This window comes from Falco biarmicus, chromosome 5 (genome assembly GCF_023638135.1).
Source record: "Falco biarmicus isolate bFalBia1 chromosome 5, bFalBia1.pri, whole genome shotgun sequence".
Taxonomy (NCBI): domain Eukaryota; kingdom Metazoa; phylum Chordata; class Aves; order Falconiformes; family Falconidae; genus Falco; species Falco biarmicus.
The window spans coordinates 56311639-56335828 of NC_079292.1; the positions used below are offsets into that span (position 1 = coordinate 56311639).

The 24190-nt window shown below is 48.2% G+C and overlaps 1 protein-coding gene across 4 annotated transcripts in view; it reads right to left on the reverse strand.

Annotated features, from left to right (window-relative positions):
- L3MBTL2 (L3MBTL histone methyl-lysine binding protein 2) overlaps positions 1 to 23232 on the reverse strand; it is a 28442-nt gene extending 5210 nt beyond the window's left edge. For 2 of the 4 annotated variants that reach the window (XM_056340662.1, XM_056340659.1), the window contains exons 1-13: positions 14232 to 14302; positions 11911 to 12172; positions 11530 to 11663; positions 11063 to 11186; positions 9999 to 10078; positions 8949 to 9066; positions 8451 to 8585; positions 7683 to 7771; positions 5821 to 6052; positions 5013 to 5092; positions 4309 to 4413; positions 2776 to 2923; positions 314 to 396 (exon numbers count right to left, since the gene is read on the reverse strand). In XM_056340662.1, the coding sequence (XP_056196637.1) occupies positions 314 to 396; positions 2776 to 2923; positions 4309 to 4413; positions 5013 to 5092; positions 5821 to 6052; positions 7683 to 7771; positions 8451 to 8585; positions 8949 to 9066; positions 9999 to 10078; positions 11063 to 11186; positions 11530 to 11663; positions 11911 to 12172; positions 14232 to 14258 (1617 nt within the window). In that variant the 5' untranslated portion in view covers positions 14259 to 14302. Of the gene's footprint in view, positions 1 to 313; positions 397 to 2775; positions 2924 to 4308; positions 4414 to 5012; positions 5093 to 5820; positions 6053 to 7682; positions 7772 to 8450; positions 8586 to 8948; positions 9067 to 9998; positions 10079 to 11062; positions 11187 to 11529; positions 11664 to 11910; positions 12173 to 14231; positions 14323 to 19222; positions 19460 to 20368; positions 20483 to 21249; positions 21512 to 23050 lie in introns of those variants that run through there. The other 2 variants (XM_056340661.1, XM_056340660.1) reach the window with 2 other exon arrangements.
- Between the last annotated feature and the right edge of the window lie 958 nt (positions 23233 to 24190).

Genomic DNA, 24190 nt, shown 5'->3' on the forward strand with positions numbered 1-24190 from the left:
CAGTGGGCACAAACTGAAACACAGGAGGTTCCCCCTGAACATCAGGAACCACTGTTTTTTACTGTGAAGGCAACTGAGCACTGGCACAGGCTGCCCAGGGAGGTTGTACATCTCCACCCATGGAGATATTCAAAAGCTGTTTGCACATGGTCCTGGGCAACCTGCTACAGGTGACCCTGCTAGAGCAGGGGTGTTGGACAAGATGATGTCCAGAGGTCCCTTCCACCTCAACCTTTCTGTGACAGACAGAGCTCTTGTGCTCCTCCTCGCTGCCTGCAAGCATCCCTACACATCCCCTCCTGGCAGCACTCACTGTGTTGAAGAGCCGTGCAGGAACAGGTCTTGATTTAGTCTTTTCCAGGTAACTCTCCCAGTTGAAGGTCTTTGCATCTTGCCCTGCAGCAGGAAGGAATGGTAAGAGGGGAAAAAAAGACAGTCATTGCACAGACCAGCCGGGGGAATCATAAAATCACAGACTCATTCAGTTTGGAAAAGACCTTTGAGATCATCAAGTCCAACTGTTAACCCAGGACTGCCAAGTCCACCACTATATCATGTCCCTGAGCACCACATCCATGTATTTTTTAAATGCCTCCAGGGATGGTGATTCCACCACCTCCCTAGGCAGCCTGTTTCAATGTTTGACCACCCTTTCCATGAAGAAGTTTTTCCTAATATCAAATCTAAACCTCCCCTGGCATAACTTCAGGACATTTGCTCTTGTTCTCTCGCTTGTTATATGGGAGAAGAGACCTACCCCCACCTGCCTACAACTTCCTTTCAGGGAGCTGTAGCGAGCAATAAGATCCCTCCTGAGTCTCCTCCAGACTAAACCCCAGTTCACTCAGCCACTACTTGCAAGACTTGTTCTGTGGACCCTTCACCAGCTTTGCTGCCATCCTCTAAACACACTCCAGCACCTCTATATCAGTCTTGAAGTGAGGGGCCCAAAACTGAACACAGGATTCAAGGTGTGGCCTCACCAGTGCCGAGTACAGGGGGACAATCACTTCCCTTGTCCTGCTGGCCACACCGCTTTGGATGCGAGCCAGGATGCTGTTGGTCTTCTTGGCCACCTGGGCACACTGCTGCCTCACGTTTAACTGGCTGTCAACCAACACCCCCAGGTCCTTTTCCTCCAGGCAGTTTTCCACCTACTCTTCCCTAAGCCTGTAGCACTGTGTGGGGTTGTTGTAACTGAAGTGCAGGACACGGCACTTCGCTTTGTTGAACCTTGTACAACTGGCCTTGGCCCGTCGGTCCAGCCTCTCCAGATCCCTACACAGAGCCTTCCTTGCCTCAAGCAGATCAACACTCCCCGCAGCCTGGTGTCATGTGCAGACTTACTGAGGGTGCACTCAATCCCCTTGTCCAGATCATCAATAAAGATATTAAACAGAGTTGGCCCCAATATTGGGCTCTGGGGAATCCCACTTGTGACTGGCCACCAGCTGGACATAACTCCATTTGCTACCACTCTTTAGGCTCGGCTGTTCAGTCAGCTTTTAACCCAGCAGAGAGTACACCCATCCAAGCCATGAACAGCCAGTTTCTCCAGGAGAAAACTGTGAGAAATGGTGTCAAAGGCTTTACTACAGTCCAAGAAGACAACATCCACAGTCCTTCCCTCACCCACTAGTAGGTCATCTTGTTGTAGACTGCGATCAGGTTCATCGAGAAGGCCCTGTCCTTCATAAACCCATGCTGGCTGGGCCTGACCACCTGGTTGTCCCGTACATGCCACATGGTGGCACTCAAGATGACCTGCTCCATAACCTTCCCTGGCACCGAGGTAAGGCTGACAGGCCTGTAGTTCCCTGGATCCTCCTTCCAGCCCTTCTTGTAGATGGGCGTCACGCTGGCTAACCTCTACTCTTCTGAGACCTCTCCAGTTTGCCAGGACTGTCGATAAATGATGGAGTGGCTTGGTGAGCTCTTCTGCCAGCTCCCTCAGTACTCTCAGGGAAAAAGCAGAATAGGCAGGAAGGAGGTATAGCAACTGGTTGTAAAGCAGTTTCATAAACCAGCAAGTACAGCCTGATCTTGGACATAAATCTAGTGCGCAGATTCCATGGCAGCCCAGCACTCCCCTCCAGTGGGCAAATACAGAAAAGGGCAAGCTGCAACTGAACATCCACCTCAGTCATAACCCAGACCACCGAGAAAGGTGAGGAGAAGCAGCAGGCAGGAAATACATTCAAAACACACCACTAAGCCCAATCTTTCTCCCATTAACAGGAACATCAAAGGAAGACAGAGTAGTGCTGCACAAAAGTGCTGCAACACAGAAATTCGGAGCAGACCTATTCAGAGCAGGGAAATCAGCCAGATGAGGCAGTAAACACACTCCTAGGGTGACTACCTCTCAGGATTTTGCAGAAATATTGGTCTCAGATTCATTTATACAAGAAAAACAGAGGTGACTCCTGCCACTTAAGTACTGATTCATGCAGCAATGGCTCTACTTATCCTTTCCCACCATCTTTGTCCTTTATACCTTCAATTCTGCTCAGCTTCAGGATTGTACACCTCTCTCACTGATCCACCAAGACCTAACAACCCAACCACCATTAACACTCTCTGGAGATGGTTACTTCCTTCCACAAAGTACCAAGACTTGGTATATGGGTTCCCTGAACTAGCCCTATCTCCCTGAAAAGCAGCCAGATTGGATTAATCAAACCATAAGATCCCAAACTTGATTCCTCTCAGAAAAGCACCACCCAGCAGATTCTGCATGCAGGTTTGTACCACAGGGCAGAGTCCAAATCTCACCTTTTGGAGGGGTCAGATCGATGCTGTTCTTCTGGCAGAAGTTGACAGGGAAGATGGCGTGTGAGGAGGCATGATAGCAGAACCAGTCAGAGCCATCAGCAGATGTGGCTCCATCAATGCTGATCATGAGATACCCATCCAAGAGGACCTGAGATGGGAGTGAAGGGCATAAGCATAGACCTTTGCTTGCTCTAAAGCCTCTCCACGCAAAGGATCCCCCCCAATGAATCACAATTGCCACTAGACAGTAAAATGCAATGTTATATATATGTTCCAGGGCAGGCAGTAGTTTCTCCTGATACGTTAGTCAACACAAGCTAATCCCCAAATCAGCAATTTCTGCAGGACTGGGCCAAACACTAATAACCTTGTGAAAAGGACTCAGCCATAAATGGTCAGAGCTCTGTTCTCCCTCAGAAAGAATTTATTGGCAGCCCGGAGACCCTCTACACCACCCAGGTCATGAATTTGTTACTGGACAGAAGGAAAGGGCACCACCTTCAGATTTGCCACTTCCTACAACAGAGGTCCTCAAACTACGGCCCGTGGGCTGGATACGGCCCCCCAGGGTCCTCAATCCGGCCCCCTGTATTTACAGCCCCCCCCAGCCCCCTCCCCTGCCGGGGGTTGGTGGGGGAACCGAGCAGCCGCAGATGACTGCCTGCCACTGCATCCGCGCGCAGGCCCCCTGGTTAAAAAGTTTGAGGACCCCTGTCCTACAGCAACATGACTTGTCCCATCCTGTCGCTCACTGGTATTTGGTGCCTACCAAATGTGATAGGCATGTCTGCCCTAACCTCTTCACATTTCCAAGCAATGGCTGAAGGGAACATTTTACAGACTCAAAGAGCTTTCCTAGCACCCCTCTGTCAAACCCCAAGTGTCAAAGTCCTCTGCCTGGGTTCTACAAGGGTAAACAGCTTCTTGAGGGAGCAGGAAAAGCCCAAGTCCCTGCTATCCTTTAAGACATGCAACACACCCCACTGAGGAAACCTGGCCAAACAATTTACTTCCCAGCACGAGCACAGGAGTAGAGCTCACTACCACCTCATCAGGAGACTGCAGGATACATGTCCATCTCCAGTTTCCAACATCAGTGAATGCTGCCCATGATTCCCCACAGAGAGGTCACACACAACCATTCCCCTCTCCTTTCTCTCCTCAAGGCAGCACTACAGAGCCCTCTCTTTACGCACTCCAAGAACTGCAGAACAGATCTTCCCTACTGCATGCCCAAGGGTGAATGAAGGGTGGCTGCCAGTCACACACAGTGGACAGTTAGCTTGCAGACCAAGCATGCTCATCTTCATGCTGTCCACAAAGGCACATGTAGACAACTGGTGGTCTCATCAGCTTCTCAGACCTCTGAAGTAATGCCCCAATTCCCTCCACACACCAGCTTCCTACCTCTCTTGACAGTCCTTTCCTCTCCCTCATGCAAAATCCTACCTGGTCTTACTCCCAAAGGCCCGAGGAGAAGCTGGGTTATCTCAGGTAAGCACAGTAAGACCCCCTTAGGCCCACTGAACTTACCTTGCAAACAGTAGCCACACAAATGTTGCCCAGATTCAGGGGGTCAATGGCCTCCAGTTTCATGCCTTCCTCAAACCACCCACCTTCAGCATAGACAGCTCGTACCTAAGGGAGACTCTGATATACCATGTGCTGTCAGAGGTATGGGACAGTCCCATCCTGACAGCAAACGCACCAAGTGCAAACAGGATTAGAGCATTTTTATTTAGCTCAACCCAAGTTGGGAGCGGAAAGAAGAAATGTTACAAGAAATACAAAGAGGAAGCCAAACCAATCTGTGTTTGTGTCAGCAACCTCCTGCCTGGGCTCTGGTCAGTCAACAGAGCCAGGCCTAGCACTCAGCTGTTGCTCCACAGCAAAGCAAGACTCCTCATCTCAGTCCTTACCAGTATGATCCAGCTCCTTGTCAGAACTGGTCTCAGCCATACAATTGCCTTTCCTCTCCAACTCAGAGCTCCATGCAATTGCTTGCCCCTCAGTCGAGTCCCTCAATTTGTCATGTCTTTTAGTTCTTCCATCTTTCTATTTTGACCTGCCCCTACCCAACCACAGCCTAGAGACCCCAAACACCTTACTGCCCTATAGCTGTAAGAGACAAATGTGCCACCCTCAACAACCCACACAGCAGCGTATATACCCAAGGAAGGAAGTGGTACCAGTCCTTCCTTTGCTGTGGCCAACACAGAAATACAGACTCGTCCTACCTTCTTAAACAGATAGGGGACAGCATCACAGTAAATCTTCCGGAAGGTGGGATGATTTGCCATGTCACTGCGTTTTTCCTCTGTCAGGAATGGAGCAAACAAGAGAGATAAGAAAGCCGCAGCAACTGCAGTAAGAAAACACACTGGTTATTAATTCCCCGGTGAAAGCTCAGCTGCTATAAAAGACCTAGATCAGAGACCATGAGAAGAGTAACAAAAAGAACAGGTCAGTCCCTCTACATCTTCTCATAACGTGGGCTGTGAGGCAGGGCTTGCTCAAAAGCAGATGGCTGAGCTTCCTGAGCAGTAGTGATAACACCTCTACCTGCAGCTGTAATCACCAGGGAGAGGCAGCAAGGGAGTCACAACCAAAAGGATCAGCAGGGCTCGAGTCTTGGTTTTTTATGCCAGCCTAAGCAGATCAACAATTCCTCTCTCTATAGTCCAGAAAACACAATCTGACAGCATCCAGTCTCACAGAAACCAGCATGAATTTCCTCAAGAAGACTATAAACATCTGTGATGCTGCAAACTGCATTCTCACACTGGGGGATAGACTACCTGCTTCAGGTAAGAAACCCTACAGTCCCACTGCCCTGACCTGTAGCAGCGCATTGCTGGGCTTTGTGTGATCCTAGCCCCTGCGTGAGATCGAGGGGGAAAAGCAGCAGACACACAACTATGCAGACTTTATCTGTCAGGTCCTGAGACAACTGCCTGGCTCCCAGCAAGTCAAGACTGGTGTCAACAGTAGAGTCCAGGCAGTTCATAGCAAATCAGAAGATGCTTGTGGTGGCCTGATCCCTACCTGTTTTCTTCATGCTGTGGCCCACTCTCCGTGACCAGCCCACAGGATGGATAAGGGGACTCCACATGTGGCACCAGAAGTCATCATCACTGTCGCCATCCTCATAGAGGAGTCTCAGTCTGCCCCCAATCACCGTGTCCACCACCGCCATGCGTGTCCGGGACACATGGTTCTTATCCACCACCTCCACCCGCATGCCCTGCCGGAACGGGTACTTCATGCTCTCTGCCATCTGCCAACAACCAACAGAGAAGGTGAGATCTGTTGTCTTCTCCAAACACTTCAGAGAACAGCTTTCCCCACAGACACGTTGGCCAACATCCTGCACTGCTCAAAGCTGACCCGGGAGACACCTCTGGGAAGGGATGCATGGGAATGGGTTCATCAGGGGGACAGGGAGCTGCCAGACCCACACACGACAGCACACTTGGGCACAGGCACCCTAAGCCTCCCCTGTCCCATGGCCCTGTAACAGCTACCCCCACCCTGGGCCAGCAGCTGTGCTCAGCCTCAGCATCTTGTGTGAATGTTCCAAGTGTGAGAAACAGGTGTCACTTCTGTTCACCACAAACTGACTGAGGAATTGTGTGCTTTTTTCAGTCTTGAAAGAGACCATAAGGGTTTCAAGGCTGGAAGCAGTTAGAAGTGTAGCTTTCCAAAGGGCAACAGGATTTTCAGTTGACTTTATCATTTTCACCTTTTCACTCTGATCAGAGGTTGAGCACATGCATCTCCAATCGCAGAGCTACTCTGCAGACTGACCCAAAGGCACAGGCACAGAAAAAGCATCACTGGCTGCTTTCTAACTGATTTTTTTGAGACCTTCACTTTGCTGATACAGCCTAGCGCTACTCATCTGCAAACACCCAAAGGTGTTTATAGAACACCCGATATTTTGGCACTGTGATCCCAGAATGCTGTGCAGCAACTAGGAGGCACAGCTCAAAACAGACTGGGACACCCAAACCAGGCTACATCTGAATCCAGAAGAAATTTTAAGGTAAGGTATTCCCCTTCCACCTCCTGTTCATGGGGTGGGAGTGGAGAAAGGTACTGACAAAATCTGTCTCCCTCTACCACTGTCCTTCCATGGTGTGAGCTCTCAGCTACAAGCTGTGACTCCAGACCAAGCAGCTATGAACATCCTGCTAACTTCCCAAGAAGCAACAAGGGAAACGTAACAACTACATCAAGGTTTCCAGCTCAGTGTCACCGGTTACCCTGCACATATGAAAACCCATCATCTGCCTTCCCGCCTGCTGTCTCTGGGACCGTCTGTCTTATCTGTGGTTTCCAAAGCTGCCAGTCACAAAAAAGCCTCTTCTCCCCGACAAGGTCTAACCTCAGTGCAGGCTACACAGAATGACTACAAGAGCTATAAAGCTGCTAGAGCCACGGCACACCTGCCTCCATGCACTTCAAGGGAGCCTGCACCCCTTTCATTGCCTGCTGGCTGCTGTACTACCGACACTGAAGGCAGAGGTTTTTGACTCTTGGAGCCATTCCCTGACACTGAAACGGCAAGGCCAGGCCAGGCTGCAGTTGCATTGGCCTCTCTTCAGTAAAAAGGCAAACCTCATCCCTAGCATTTTCCAGCAGACTACATGACAACAGCTTTTAAAGCCCATCTATGACCCAAAGGAGAAATGGTTGTCCTGACAGGGCATGGAGGCTGTGCCACTAAGCACAACATCATGACAGGTGTCTTAGGAGCCCGAGGAAGCAGTCACTGCCCCTGCCTTGCCCAGGTTTCAAGGAGGCACATAGGAGTTGCACAGATCAGAACCAGAAGAGATGTGTTGCACACATCTTTTGGCTTCGGCTTCGTTTCCACACATAAAATGACAGCCTCCCACATTTACCTTGATGTGGAAATCCACTGGGATGGTCCTGGCTCCCACCAGCTTTTTCATGAGATAACTTCTCCAGTCAGTGTACTTGGCATGGATAGCTACATATGCACAGGGAAAAAGCACATCTTTATGACTGAAGGAATTACAGCACCACACTACACTTTTCTTCCTTTTTGAGGAATTGCATTAAAAGGCTTTCTTCACGTTCAGATCCCGTACCTGCTCAGTGCTGCAAGCTTATACCCACAACTGGCTGCAAGAGATCACCGTTATAGAAAGGACCGGGCCAAGCACACACCTAACTCCACCGATTTAGATGTGGAAGCGGTATTAGAGCAAAAACATGTGAGCCATACCAAGCAAATCTCAGCTTGCCAGAATTCTGCTGAACTGCATCCCTCTCCAAATCGCTAGCTGAGCAGGGACCAGAGCCACTGGGTCCCACAGAGACACTGTCCAGGATGTAGGACCAGAAAGTTCCCCCAAAGGTTAAGCCTAGCCACTGTGCGTCAGGAGGAACAGCCACCTGCATTAGCCTCTGTCCATAGGTCTGACACCAGCTCTGCATCCAGCACGCCCAGGGTCAACCACAGTGAGATGCAGAGGGAGCAGGCCAAGCAGTCCCCAGCTTCCCAAAGAGCTAACTGTTCCTTGTAACTCAGAGCACAAATGGAGCTGCAGTCCCACATACAGTGGAAGCACCTGTCCCACTGTGCTAGGCATAAACCAAGGCTCCCCCATGCCCATGCATGTTCCGACCCCTCTCACCCCACTTACTTTGTGGTGGTACCAGGATTTTGCTGTTGATGGCACACCAGCCAATAGGGTGAATATCCACTGTGCCCAAATTGCACCAGAAGTCATGCCCAGCATCATTCTCAAAGCCCTCATATCGTAGAAGGGCCCTGTACCCTGCCAGAACAGAGCAGACAACCACAGGAAGGCATTAGAGGCCAAGAATTGCTCCTCTCCCTGTTGGGCACCACAGGCTTAGTCCCTACAGTGTGGCCTTCAGAGCTCTGCATAAGTTATCAAAGCCTCTCCAGCCATAATCAAGGCAGAACCACCCTCACAAAGAGCCCAGCAACCAGAAGAGGAACCAGATGCTGGTTTCCTCCCACCCCCACACCGTGGCATTTCCTGTTCCAAAATCTCTCAGCAGCTGCAGAGCTTCACAGAGCTGATGTTTTGCTTGACCAGCTACACTCGGCTCTCTAAATCTTCCCTCAGAGGTTAGCCATCCCCAGCTGCCAGAAATTGCATTGGGAGACATACCTACAGTCTGGATGACAGATGCAATCCAGTACACACGGCTGGGGAGCACGGCGTCACTGTTCAGCACTTCCACTTTCATACCTTTCACCACATCATCCCACTGATCAAAGAGCGGCACCTGAACGATTGAGGCAGCAATGATGGGAGAGAGATGTTGACAGAGCAGGGCTTAGACCCTCATTCTAGCTTTCAATGACATGTTTTAGGCAGCTACACTCCCACCTTAGGCACAGGCTTGCATGCCTTAGCCTTCCTATATCTGCCAACAGCTTGAAATGCAGCCAAACTGTCCCAAACATCAGGGAACACTGGGGAGTTCACAGAGGATCCCAAAAGGCAGAACATTGCATAGCAATGCTTAACTACTTCACTGCCAGGTGTCCTATTATCTTGAAGTAGCTGCTGCCATTCCTCTGTGACATCAAAATCTCTAACCATCAACAAAACTGCCACGTCTCCCTGAGCTATCCCCAAGAAAAAGGAAATTTTGTTAGTATTATCACAGATCACAACTCAAAAGGAACATAACAAGTGAGTCTTAATACACAGAGAGGCTGGGGCTGCTATAATACCTAAGAACTGCCATTCTTTCTGTACCTGCCTTGGCTACTTGGCCTGTAAGGACTGCAAAACAGTATGACAGGAACCAGACATGCTGGAGGGGCCCACATATGCAGAGTTCCTCCCTGCATTTCACCCTGGGCTGTGCTCACTCACATGAACTGCAAAGGCAACCAGGAGCTTTCTGCTACCTCCCCCACCCTCACCTCTCCCAGTCAGAAATAATTCTGTCCCCAGCCAGTACTGGGACACTACCACCAGCAGTGCTTCTATCAAGTCCCCCTCTGCTTCCTCCCCCAAAACACCTGGTCCCTCTGTGGGACTCCCATTCTTAGCTGTGAGAAGCCCCAGCTTCTTTCCTCGCATCAGCTGGGGCTCAATAAGCAGCTCCCCAGGCCTCTCCCCACCACTCAGCACAGGAGCACAGGGGAGCTCCATGCATATGACATGCCCCGTGCACACCGCCAGGCACAGCAAGAAACAACTCACGTGTTTGAAGCAGCTGACAGGTGCTGCCTTGAAGCCGTGCTCCTGCAGGTACTTTCCCCAGTCAAAGCCCAATACGAGTGCTATAAGCAGACAGGAGAGCAGAAAATCAGGTGAGATTATAGAAAAGGCACAGAGCACTTGTTCACCTCTGGACTACAGCTTGCAGCATATTGTGGCCTGCTCTGGGACACAGGGACTCGGCATTCCACTACATTTTCCCTGGTGGGGAACTAGATCCTATGAGCGCGCAGGGACCAGCTCCCGCAAGAGGCACAATATATTATTAATCAGTCCTTACTGTCACTTGCTCTTGAGAAAGGAGGGGCAGGAGGGGCAAGAAAAAGGGTCCAATCCAGCACAGGACTCAAGCACTCCAGGGAGAGTGGAGAATGCATCCTGCCAGTGCTAAACCACTTTGCAGCTTTGACTCTCAGCAGCAACACTGCAGGGTCATAACAGCAGCACTTGCTTCCCCAGAGGGTGCTGGGAAAATCAGAGTGAAGCACTGAGATATTAATCCCACATTTGCTCCTGATCCAAAGCTACAGCTCTGCTCCAGCAGCAGCCTGCTCAGGGCTCAATCCCTGCTGCCATTCCCTGGGGCTCACTTTTGCCCTAACACAGCAGCTTGCCGCTCCTTCAGCTGCACCAACTCAAGTTGATCAGAGTGACTTGGGTTAAATATAAATCCCCGCAGGCAGTGAGGCAGCAAATGGCTGAGAGTAGCAGAACATCTTTAAGTCAGCTTTGCCAGCAGAAGCCAGCAACTCATGAGACTGTGGCTACAGAGCATATGCTCCAGGTCAAGCCGCACGAGGAGTGAGGATGAGGCTGCAACAGTGCATGGGCAGGAACCCACCAGGGCTCTATTAGCACCGGCTGTGAGAGGGAGAGAGATGTGCCCTGTGCCCTGCCAGCCTTTGTTGGACCAATCCACACACATCATTTTAGTACAAGGCAGTATACCAGAGGGGAGGAAGGACTGTAGAGCTTAACGGCTCTTCAGGTGTCTCCATTTCTGTGGCTCCAGCAGCTGCACCGGCTCACAGCTCACCTACACTCACCATCCTGGCCTGTCAGTGTCCCATCTGCCAGCTGCCCTGTGCCTTGAGAATGGAGGAAGGCCCCGATCTTGGCTGACCAGGCTGCCTTATGCAGAACTTTAGCTTTCTTCGTTGGTGGCTTCCCCTACCAAAGAAGGAACATTAGGCCCATTAGTGGCACAGGAGAGGAAGCCAGTCCCTGCAACTGGCCAGCAGGCCATGCATCTCTTCCATGGGGCAATTTTCAGGTCACTACAATTTTTACTAACACTCACAGGAACAAGAAGAAACAGCAGGTAAAATATCAGTGTGTCTTTCCTCAGCTTCTAGGAAGCACCACCTTTCGGCTGTCATGCATTCTTTGGAGACTTCAGGCAGGAAGCCACTGGTAATGGCAGTCTGATCTTTAACTAGAGAGCAACCACCCACCCCTGTGTACAAGCACATCATGCTCCATCCCTAGGGAAGAAGGAAGAGTTTTGACTCACCTGCAGTCTGGCCAGGATGCTGGCCTTCTTGGAGTTTGACGAGTAGCTTCTGGAGCAGGAGACACTGCAGAAACGTTTGGTCTTGGAAAAGAAAGCCTCCCTGGTGCCCACAATCCCACACATCTCGCACACAGCTGAGAGGAGGAAGGCACAAAACAGTGAGCAGTTTAGGGCAGGGTCAGTGCACTATGAGGACAGAGCTGAGCCTAGGTAATCCTCATAAATATAGCAGCTCCCCCACGTAGCCCAGAAAATGCAGTCTCACTCCAGTGCTGCTCCCAAAGCATACTCAAGGTGCAGTCATACACCCTTCAGCTTCCCCAGCCCCTGCTCTTCCCATCACACACATGCTTTAGGTAGAACAGGCAGGCAGTGTAGTACCTGGCTCTGAGCCGCTGTCCTCTGTGAGTCGGCTTGTGGACAGCTGGTGCACAGGAGAGGTCGGAAGCTCTCCAGCTTCCCGGTCTGCCGCCTCATCATCACTAGATTCATCCAGACAGGAGCTGCTGTCACTGCCCATGCTGCTGTTGTAGCCCTGGAAGCTCTCATAACCCCCAAAGATGTCCAATTCATCATCGTCCTCATCGTCATCACCTTCCTCCTCCATCCGCTCCAGAGTTTTGTGGCAGAAGGTAGACACCAACTGAAAATAGACATTTTACACCACACCTCACAATAAAACTGCTTTTGTTGCTAGAGAGGGCCCTCTTGGGCTGAGGAGAGGCCTCAGGGTAAGCAATGAGTCCACAAAACAACCCCAAAGGCAGGAGTTTGAATCCCTAGCTGGGAAGCTATTACTCCTGCAGCTGGTTCCTTTACAGGCTGCATTCTGCTTCCCAAGAGGAAACAAACACCCACAGAGCTGTAGCTACAAAGAATTTGAGGAATGTGGAAAGAATGCAGGGAACTACATTGCCATCCTGACAGGGAAGACTGTGTCCTTCCTGGCACCGTCTCTCCCAACACAATTGCACAGCAGTGTAGACACCATCAAGATTAAAGCCACCACAAGCTTCCAGTGCAGAGCACAAAGCTGCACGCTCTAGCTACCATAGCTCGCAAGACCAGCACAGCTTGGATGTCAGCAGGACAAACTCGACCCTGGAGAAAGTTCGTGTTCTTTGGAAACTGCATAGTCCATAGCTGACCTCAGTTCAGAAGCTGCATCAGCAGGATGACAGAACAACGTTTGTTAAGAGTTTTTGCCTACAGCCAGATGTCTCCACAACTAAACATCATCACTAGCTCTTTACACTTGCTGTTACAGCAAGAGAGCAGAGAGGCAGCGACTGAAGAAATCCAGCGGCTGTTTCTCAAACTAGAAGAATCTTGAACCAGGCTCCAAATAAGTGCAAAAGGAGCTGGGGAGTTTCATTAGCAACTCATGAAAGAGCAGCAAGAAGTCAGCATCAGCACAGAGAGTGATGGAACAGAAAGGCAGATTGGAACAGCCACACCAGGATACAGTTGTTCATCCCAGTGGGCAACAACAAAACATCAGCAGCAAGTCCATCACCTTCCAGTGCCAAATTCCCTCTGATCCCTAGCTCCTGGGAAACAAAGAGGAAGATCAGACTTCATTTGCTGCTCTGTCCCCACATCCTCCCTGGCTTTCACACAAAACAGACCAAAGGTACCCAGGTTGTTCCCTGAAGACAGATTTGCTCTGCTGCAGATCCACATCCTCAGCCAGCATTCCTGATGTCTGAAAGGCCTGAACTCCTCAAAAAAAGCGTATTCATGTCTTTCTCACCCCTATCTGGGGGTGCACCTTCCTTCAGCTCGTAGGAAGTGAGTATCTTGTCCAGTTTGGGGCTCCCCAGTTCAAGAGAGACAGGGAACTACTGGAGAGGATCCAGCAGCGGGCTATGATGATGATGAGGGGACTGGAGCATCTCCCTTATGAGGAAAGGCTGAGAGAGCTGGGCCTGCTTAGCCTGGAGAAGAGAAAACTGAGAGGGGATCTTATCATTGTCTACAAATATCTTAATGGTGACTGTCAAGAGGACGGGGCCAGGTTCTTTTCAGTGATGCCCTGCAATAGAACAAAGGGCAACAGGCACAAACTGAAACACAAATAGTTCCATCTGAATATGAGGAAAAACTTCTTCTGAGGGTGACAGAGCACTGGAACAGGCTGCCCAGAGGGGTTGTGGAGTCTCCTTCTCTGGAGACATTCAAAACCTGCCTGGACATGATTCTGTGCAACCTGCTGTAGATGAACCTGCTTTAGCAGGGGGTTGGACTAGATGATCTCCAGAGATCCCTTCCAGCCCCGAGCATTCTGTGATGTTTTGGATCGTTACTCTTCCACCGAACGCGAATAAACTGGCGGACATGTTACAAGTTCCCTGGGCTGACAAGCAAGTTCAGCACCACCCGGAGTCTCCTTAGAGAGGCGAGGGGACGCAGAGGCCCGTCCCGCCCAGGCCAGCCCGCTCATGCCCTCGAGCACCAGCCGGCCCCCGGCAGCGGGGCGAACGGCCACGGCGGGCACTACAACACGGCGGCCAGGAGGGAGCGGCCCGGCCTCCCTCGCCCCCTCCCGGCTGCGGGCAGCCGTTACCCCGGTACCACACCGCAGCCGTTAACTCGCTAACACAGCCCGGGCCTGGCGCCCTCCCTCAGGGCACGGGGCGGCCCAGCCCGCGCCCCAAGGCTTTCCCCAGCACCCTGCGGCCCCGGCCCCCGCCGCGGCTCACCCTCACCTCCCCGCGCTCCTGCTCCATGGCCGCCCGCACGCCGCCAGCCCGCTTCACGCGCGGGGGGCACGTCCCCCCTCAGCGACGCACCTGATTGGCGGGAGCCGGGAAAAGGGAGCCAATCCTCGACGAGCTTGTTCTCGCCGCGCTCCCCGCGGGGCACCACGGGAGCTGTAGTTCTTTACCCGCCACGGTGGCGGCACGGAGCCGCCATTGGCGTTGGCGGCGGCTCCAGCCCGGGGCCGAGCTCCGCTCCCGGCTACCCGGGCTCGGCGCCGGTCAGTGCGGGCGCGCCCCGGCCGTTCTCTCAGTCCTGGATGCTTATGTAAACAACAAATTGTAAAATCTCCAAAGCCAACAAAGCCCCGAACCCCAGCCCCGCAGCCGGGTTGGATGCCTGAGAACTATCGGCATGTGGGTGGGATTGTGGCATCCCTGAAGCGACACAAGTCCCACGGAGATGCATAGCCAGAGTCTTAAATATCTTAAATGCAACCGAGAATGCACACAGCTTCCTAGAACCCTTGGAAAGCAGGCAAGGATTTGGTTGTAGATGGAATGTCTTTAGCATGGCAGGTACCCACCATCACACCAGCAATGCCTTTGTCCCACACCGCTGACATAACCAGCGTGTCACCCAGGCCGGGGGACTGTCAGTGGATGCTGGTTAAGTGCCGTCAGCCAAGCAAAGGACAGAGGACTTGCCTGTTCCCACCCTGCGTTGCCGTGTCCAAGAATCACACAGTAAATAACCCACACGAGTTAATGCTGCTGCTCCCCACGTCCTCAAATGATCAGTCTCAGCAATTTCATGCATAAATAGGTATTTTATTTAGCAATGCAAAAGAGGCCTTGAACTGTTCACTGTGCTATGCAATTGGGTTTTGAATTTTTACACATAGAATAGCTTCTTCATAGTATAAGTGCTTCTCTCCCTTTTGGCTTTTTTTTCCCCCGTGGAAAAGTAGTGTGGTCTTTGTGGAACTGGCTGCAGCATCCCTCAACCCAGCTCATTATCAAGAATAAACAAGAAGCATCTCACCCTATGTCTCTTGTATTGATTCTGCTTTACTCAAAAGGTAAGTCCCTTGGAGTTAGTTGTATATCTAATTCTACCCTTTTTATTATGTCATCACCTTCATTGTGTTGACATTGTGAAAAGAAAAAAGAAGACACACACACACCCCCGCACTGAACATTCCTACTCTGCACAGAATTTGTAAGTGAGTAGCTAAACAAGTAACGTGTGAAGCACACACACAGTTCCTCTCACACACACAGCACAGCCTTAGTTGCAGGCAACAGTAAAGCAGCACAGAAAAGGTTCATTCCAAAGGCTTATCCATGTTACAGACACACATGGATTGCTTTTCTAGACTCCAGAATCCAAAGGCTCTAACAAGAGAGTACAGCCTGTCAATCTGAATGCAAAGGAGTGTCACTATCAGTGTGACCAATGCTGAGGGTAGAGACTGCGGTCACAGCCTAATTACAGAGGGACAGCAGTGGGGACCTTGCAAAACCTACTGCACGCAACTTCATCAGCAAATTTCCATAGTGTCGTGGTCCTCCAGGTTCAGGTTTTCCAAACAGTCCTCCAGCACTGTTAAAAACAGCAAAATGCTTTTAAAGTGTTTACATAATGTAGTTGATAATGAAATAAATTATAAAGGCTGTTTTTCCCTCGCTGCATGAAAGACAACAAGGCTGTTTCCAGAAAAAGACACAGATAAAAAATTAAAGGTTCATTAAAACTTTCTACTGCAATAATCTTTCATGTAACACATTATGACCTATTGCTGACCTGCTTAGGTCACAGACAGGCTGGCTCAAGGCTTCTTGAAAGCTTAAGGAAAAATGACTTTGTGTTGACACAGAACTGGCTTTAATACAGACCCCATCCCATGGCTGGCTGTTTGTCATTGCAGTTCTAACTAAACCCTTTCAATAAATAATAGTACTTAAACAATTTCATTTTAATTTGAATCAAATTCAAATTGATTAAGGAGTACTTATATTCTCTTTAATAATAAAAAATTTGTTATTAATCATAGTATCTTTGTCAAGCCAGCTCCTTTTGTTAGCGATATAACAGCACTGATAATCTCAAGAAACCAAAACCCAAAACTTAAGACTTCACTTTTCCTATCTCCTTCCCTACTGCTGCTGTGGGCCTGCTCTCTTGTTTTGATGCCATCCAAAATGAAAATTTTAGAAAAAACATTTGAAAAAGGCTGCTGTCAGGTGAAAGCACAGAAGGCATCCAGGATGCAATGGGAGAGATTATTCCTGCAGGACAGAGGCCAGACTGCTCTCTTGGAGCTGGTGGACACAGGCACTCAGCTCCAAGTTGTGCATCAGTGATTGTTAAAAACATAAGGTATGAAATGTTAAAAAGAAAAAGAAAAAAGGGGGAAGTGTAGAGGAATGAAGCTAGGTTAATCAGAATTGATAATATACAACTGTGGGCTGGCTTCAGGGGCAGCGGGTTGGCTGATATAGATAAGGTGCAGCTATGGCTGGTTAAGTTAAGAGGTTGGGCAGCCGAGGAGGAGAGAGCAGACAAGGAAGAGAGAGGAGGAAGAAGAAGAAGAGGAGGAGGAGAAGAAGAAGAAGAAGAAGAGAGAGAAGAGAGCACGTGTCCTGGGTGAGAAGAGACTAGGAGAAGGCAGCAGAGGGACTGGCATGAAGAGTATGCTGGTATGAGATGGTAAAAGACCTTGTTGCAGCTGGTAAGTTTGGAGAGTGCTGCGACACATCTAGAGAAGCTTTTTGTATTTCAGCACCAGCTCTGTCACCACAGCTTCCTTCAGGAGCACTGGCACGCTGGCTCTTTGTGCTTGTCTACCAGGACTGTCCTCATGCCCATGCTCTGGGGTGGGGAGCAAATGCTCCAGGTCCCCAGGCTTCATAAATTCACCTGCTGCTCCTCCACAGCCTCCTTTTTTAGTTTTCTACACTCTGTCATTTCAAAAAGCTCATAAGAATCCTGGCAGTCCAAAGGCCTAGTTTCACTTCCAGCTCCAAGTGGCAGCCATTCTGGTTACAGGGCCAGTCTCCAAAATCTTGACTGCAGTGGGAAGTGGCACATGGCTTTAGTAATGCTTTTCCTTTCACTTCCCATGCTCACGCCATAAGAACTATCTCACCTGCTGCAATTCCCTTCTTAGCCACCAGCTCCTAATAATGAAACTATAGTCAAAAGTCTACACTCTCCATGCTTGGCTTTTCTACATTAAGCTTCAGCTCTACATCCCGCAAGTGCTTTTCAACCCCATCTCACTGGATCTTCTTATCAGCACTACAAGGAGTGCCCAATAAAAACACACAGAGACCAAAAAGAGTGTGTCTACTAAAAAACAAATACAAACAAAAGAAACAGAGAAGCATTTTGCTTCAGAAAAAAGGATGACATTCCTTTCAACCTTTCAAGGCCTTAACTATACCATTTTGGAGCTCCTAGAAATTAACTTATCTGTAAAACACTCTAATGCACAGTAGAAAACTGTATTATTTTAACCTGATTGTTTTAAGACAGCTCTCAAGACCCTTCCCCTCCCTATTTTTTTTTTTTTTTTAGAAGTTGTACATACTGGAAGGCAAAGTTTTAGCAGTATACAAGTCACATGCAACCTATGAGGACCAATCATGTCATTAACAAGTCTACTCTACCCAACAGCCTTTTCCTGAGTAACTCGGGAGTAGTAGCATTTCCTTTGGCACTGAAACAGCGCATCAAGCTGCAGCCTGCAACCAGCTGCTGCTTTCCTCTGCAGCCTCTCAGGTCCTTCATCATAGAATCCCTGTGCAGCACTTATTCCATACAGAAGCCTGTCATAGGGCATATAGGCAGGATCACTGCAATCCCATACAAACCTGTGATAAAGCTCTACCAGCTCATCTTTCCTCTTTTCCATTAAAAAAACCACAAGCAACTCAAGCAAAGAGCTGGGGGTGAGAAAAATTCCTGTGACAGTCTCAAGCCATCATAATTAGATTTAATGCTTATAAAGGTCGCCTCATTTGACACCAGCGATAGGTTAGAATTAACTGCACTTCAAATTAAAATGCTTATGTAGTCTTTGGTGATTTTCCAATAAGCCACTCAGACAACTTACATCTATGTGAGTCCACATGACAGGAATCTGAGAGAAAGTCTGTTATTTACTACTTTTCCTTTTAAAAACCAACATTACATATCTGAGATACAACTGTAAAATGCTGTAGTCTGAGTGACAAGGAAGTACACTTGAGCACAAGCATTCCCATGCATGCATTTCCAATTAAAAACTCCTTAAAAGCCCGAAACTTGCACTACAGTACAATTATAAAGCTACAAAAGAACATCAAATAAAATGCTTTGGAAAATTGGTTCTCAAAAAAAATAAAGTATCATTTTTCCAAAGAAAATACTCTTCCCAGAGAACTTTTCCAAGAGAAGGCATCTGGCCCTCTACTGTTCCCATTCCACTGAGAAACTTGCTATCTCAAGTCTAAAATACTGCAAAGCCATTCCTTTTTCAAGTTAACTGGCTGTATTAAGCTAGTAGGTAAAGAAAATTTGCATTAGATATAGCACAGGAAGGTTTCTTGTAGTTTGTATTTTAACACTGTCGCGACGGAGGGAAGACGCAGTCACTCAATATGAGTGATCAGCAGACTTCGTTTATTGAACCTTACAGTCACCTTTTATGCCTTTTTATAATTAGCTCATACATATTACAAAAGTTAAGCTCATTATTGGTTAGTTGCCTAAATATCAAGCCCGCCCCTAGTTTCTCTTCTGTAGTTATCTGTTCCCACCTGCAACATTCTTTTCCCACCGAAATCTTCCTGTTATTGTGTAACAAGAACAGCCAAAGACAGTGTATTTTTGCTTTACTTCAGGTAAACTGAGAGCGATGTGCATTTTTGTCCAGCCAGCTGGACTATGTCTATGAGACCTTTTTCAGCTAGCCAGTTACCCACATAACACCAGCAGATAAACTTACTCATAGGATTCATAGGGCGCAGACCCTGGGGTGACTGTCCTTGTTGCTGATTCTTCACTTGCGCCTGGGGCTGTGTCTGCATCTGGTTCCCTTGATAGGCCAGTCCGAGGGCTGCGTAGGCTCTCTCAATGGAGCTGGGGTCTATCTGACTGGTAGTGTTTATGCTGGGCGTTGTCTGCTGCCCCACACCCACAGAGCCAGTATTTGCAAGTCCTACTGCAGCTCCGCCCAGCAGCGCTGGAAGAGACACGCCAAGTTAATCAGGACAGCAGGACGTAGCCAAAGAGGTCGGTGAAAACAGGGAAAGAACATAAAGAATGCACTGGCTGTTCGGAACTAAAACATCTCCTTCTAGGAGCGTGCCGAGAAGAGGCCACGCCTGGGAAACTTGTCGTGAAACAGGGAGACAAGTTTCAACCCAACCAGCTATTCCAACAACATGCTGTTTCCCTTTGAGCTACTGAGAGGAAATCCCACTCCAAGTATTTAGGACACATCTGCTTGCTTCAAACTGAAAACAGAGGCACACTATGTCACAGAGGCCAGAGACAGAAGGGTACATACACCTCTTCAGCAGCCACTGTAATGCTTTTTTTCTTCTTGGTTTTAACAAGAAACACCATGGCTCACATTAGTTAGAGAAAAGCCCAAAATAACATTAAGAAAGGAGAAAAAAAACCCCATACAGGTAACACAATAATAAAAATCCTGTCACAGATTTTTGGCAGGAAGACCAAAGGGACACAAAGAGAAGGGAAGAGAGACATCTGATGCAAAAAAAGGGTGAAGACAGAAGCAAATATCATCAGGGGTGAAGTGACACAACCCTCTGTGTGTATGCACATCTGCCTCCAGAACCTGGCCTGCTGGAAGAGGTAGTAGTGAGAAGCCTACCATTTGGAGAGAGCTAGGATGTGTTCACCCTTAACGCTCTCCTGCTAGGAAAATCCAATAAAGCTCGAAAGCTTCCATAAACACTAGCTATCAGAGACAGAAAAATACTGCGTGACTCTAAAGTAAGAGGAAAATCATGTTACATGTTCCCAGGTTCAAGAGGATCATCACTGTCACCTGGGTGCAAGAAAATTAACTCCCAACATGCATTTTATGGTTTATCCAATACACAGAATTCCCCAGTAGACTTACATTGTTGATTTCTTTTGTCCCCAGCATTTTTGAGAGGCAAACATACAGGACAGTCATGTCTCGTACAATTCTTCCAGTGCGAGATGATTTGTCGGGAAGATGCGCAATGTGCCACTGGAAAAGGAAGAATGAAAAAAATTTACAAAATACTGCCAGTATCTCCACATGGTCAACACAAACTGGACAGGGGACAACTGTTTCTCTCTGGGCACACATCTATATCAACACAGGTCAGTGAAGTATTACTTGAAGTAGTTCAGCACTAACTAGCTCTGAAAACATAGCTAGACTCCTTTAAGTACTATTGGCTCAACTAGAGCTTATTTGAATGCTCTGTTATACACCCAAGCCTCCGTCACCCTGGCTCAAAGGACACCACCATACACATCAAGCAGACTATACAAAGCAACTGATACGCCAACAATTTATTGGCACAATCCAGACAAGCCCAGGCTACCAGAAACGTAGCATACATTTTCCTTAGATACTAAGATAGACTAAGAGTTCAACGTGCCAGTAGTAGCTTAATCCCTGGCTAGCTATTGATTTGCGTCTTCCATTTAAGGGGATACAAGTAGACTCCTACTTGCAGATTCCTGCTTTGTGTCTACCCTTATCAGAAGGCACCATCCAAAGGACCTTACAGTGAGTTACGAAGTTAAGCAAAAGATCCTCACTCATCTCTTTGTGCTAGCTTGTCCCATCTAACTCGCATAAACTTTAAAGGCTCAGAGGTTGTTTATGATTTCCATTCTTAAGGAGACAGATAGGTTAAAAAAAATTCTACTTCCTGAGCCATCCCCTAGTTCTCCATCTCCTTCCAAGAGATGTTCTCGTCCTGCAAATGTTGACCACCTCTATATAACCACTCCTCCACTTACCCTGGCAAGATTTGCCCGCCTGACAATGTGTCATATGGTTCAGGACATTCTTCATGGTTCGGCAATGAGGGAGGTTGCACTGTCGCACCTCCCCGTTGGCCTGTTCTCGCCGCTGACACTTATGAGCGTGCAAGAGGAGAACGAGTTGCTGCTGAATGAGTTTGCGTTTTTCTGGATCCGCTGTTGGTGCTCCAGACCCCATTCCTTGAGAAGCTGCTGGCCCCATCCCAGCTTGCTGAACTTGGGGAGCCTGCTGTTGGCCCTGGAGAAAGTGGAAAGGAAATTCCCAGAATTAAATCTATTTTTGAGAATAATCCGTTCAGCAAGTGAACAGCAACAACAAAAATCGAAGAAGAGAAACAACTACTACATTCTGTGATTAAGGGAACAGCCCACCTATCTGTAGTTCTGGATGACTCATTAAACATACCCCTTAGTAACCGTACTGGCAATAATTATCTTGCTAGCCACAATTTCCTCCCCATATCACTCTCCTGGTCCTAGCTCTTGCCTTATCAAAGACCAGCAGAACTTTGCACAGGCTTACAAGTTAATTTGTGGTGCTAGACCAACCAGAAAATATTAATAGCACTTTGACCTCAAATCTCCTCCTCATTCTGGAGCCTCAAAAGTTACATTAATGGAAGTAAGCACCTTTTAGAGTGAATGGTTTTCCCTCTATTTCATCATAAGGTGCCCCAACTTGACTGCTCCTACAAAAGCAGAACAAAGGGGAAGTTCTGGGAACCTTTTTCCATCAGGAAACTTGCATGTAGGCATTCAAAGCAAGCATCTCCTAGTCTCTCCTAGAGATGAAGCACAACTTCAGTTCTACAGCACGTATTGTCCTGATGTCAACATCTAGTACTACTCCTGTACTTCTGTTTACTTCTTCAGACTCCTTTGCATATTTCTTCCAGGTGACATTTGAGGATTACTCAGCACAGAAGAGGGGCTTCAGAGACTCTGTGTTGCTTGCATCACTTCAGTTCAACAGCCTTCAGTTTCTAACAGACTCTTCACAGAGGATTTTAGAGGATGTTTCTGGACAGCTCCAGATTTTTCAGGCTCAGCTACCTGCATTTCTAAACCACAGCTCTCCTGTAGCTCTTCAATACCAGCACTAGCCTTCCATTTTACAAGGAGACTTCACCAATTACTCAGTCTCCTCAGGGTTTGTAGACGTTCCAATATGACTGTAACTTCCTTATTTGCAGCCTGTCATTCTAAACGACAACTGAGATAGTAGCAACTTTTTATTCCTAGGTTCTGCTGGGTAGCAGCTCAACTACAGAAGAGTTACATGCTCTGTTCTGAATACAAGCTTGACAGCTAGGGTTCTGAACAGCAAGTTTTGGCTGCCTCTTTATTGGTTCATAACAACCAACTAGAGTTCCAACTTGCTAGTTTTCCAATGTTCATGCTCAGCTTAAAGAAATCAAGTAAAACTCACAGAACTGAGCTCTTTTTAATTCAAAGGTACAGAATTTACCTGGAAATAGGTTTTCAGTAGAGCTATTAAGATCAAGAGATTGGGCCTCCTGGGGTGTGGGGTGGAATTTGAAGCAGGGACAAACACAAGCTATATTCAGAAACGTTAATTTGGTTCCCCCCCCCCCCCAAAAAAAAAAAGAAAAAAAGCAAGCATGTAGGGGGAAAAGAGGTAGGACATGTTGCATGTCATACCCCTAACCGATTTAAGCTTCTAAAATAATGCAAAAACAAACATAGCAACACCAAAGCGTATTGTTACACTTTGGTTTACTACAACATTTCTGGAGACACCTTTCATTGCACTTACCATGTTAGGCATTCCTGCCCCAGGAACTGGCTTCTTGTCCATTGGAAACTGTGGTAAGCTATTCTGCAGTCCAGCTTTATTTTGCATCTGAGGCCCAAGTCCACTGGCTCCAATCTGCTGCCCAGTATTCTGACTATATGGCTGGCCATAAGGGCTAGGGTTGCTCATCATTCCCATCTAGGAATTAAAATGTTAAGATGTCCAAGTAAGATAGCTTAAGTTCACAATGGAAAAGGTGAATGAATACTTCAGAGAAGCAAGAGCCATCACAGCCACGAACCAGAACGGCAATGCAATACTGACCCACATGCTTCCCCTGCTCCTTTATGTGCCTGTATTTACCCATCACACAACCTGACAGTTCCTCAGTGAAGGCTACTTACCAACTTTGAGGTCAGCCATCAGAATTGGCCTGATTATTTCTTTATAAAAGATTTTGTTCAACAGATTTCTCATTTCAGCTTTCCCAATCATTAATTTGTACCATGGGCTATGTAACTCACAAGTTTGGAAGAACTTCTCTGCTCCCTACATCTGTGCAGACTCCAAACAGAGACAAATACCACCTTCATTTATATCAGCAGGGTTTACCCCAAAAACCTCCGACCCAACTGTCAGCCCTCCCACAGCTCATCTCCAGACAGCCATGACAATGCATGTCTGCATTTCCAGTACACAACCATTTTCTATTTAAGAATACACCATAGGCAAAGGTAACACCACACAGTCACACAGCAACTCATTTGCAGTGAGCAGTACTAGAGGTCAAAGGAGATGGTAGGAAGGAACTCTACAAACAAAAGAAAGCTATTGAACCACTCATCCACAGGGGAAGCAGATCCATATTTCATATGAGCTATATGTGTATTAAACAGTTTTAGCATACCAGAATATACCATTTGTTGCCTTGGAATGCCCCAGAACAGCTATGAACTTTTGTAATCAGAAAATGGCTGAGTTTAACAGGGAGGGGAAATGCATTAGTCTCACTCTCTTGCACCCCCACCCACCCATGCCCCAGCATTAACACATTAAAAACCTCTGTAAGGCTATATAGGTGCCTGACAAATACCACGAGTACCAGAGAGCAGCCTAGAAGCCTCTGTCATGGCAGAGCAATGCACGATCCAAGGAAGAATC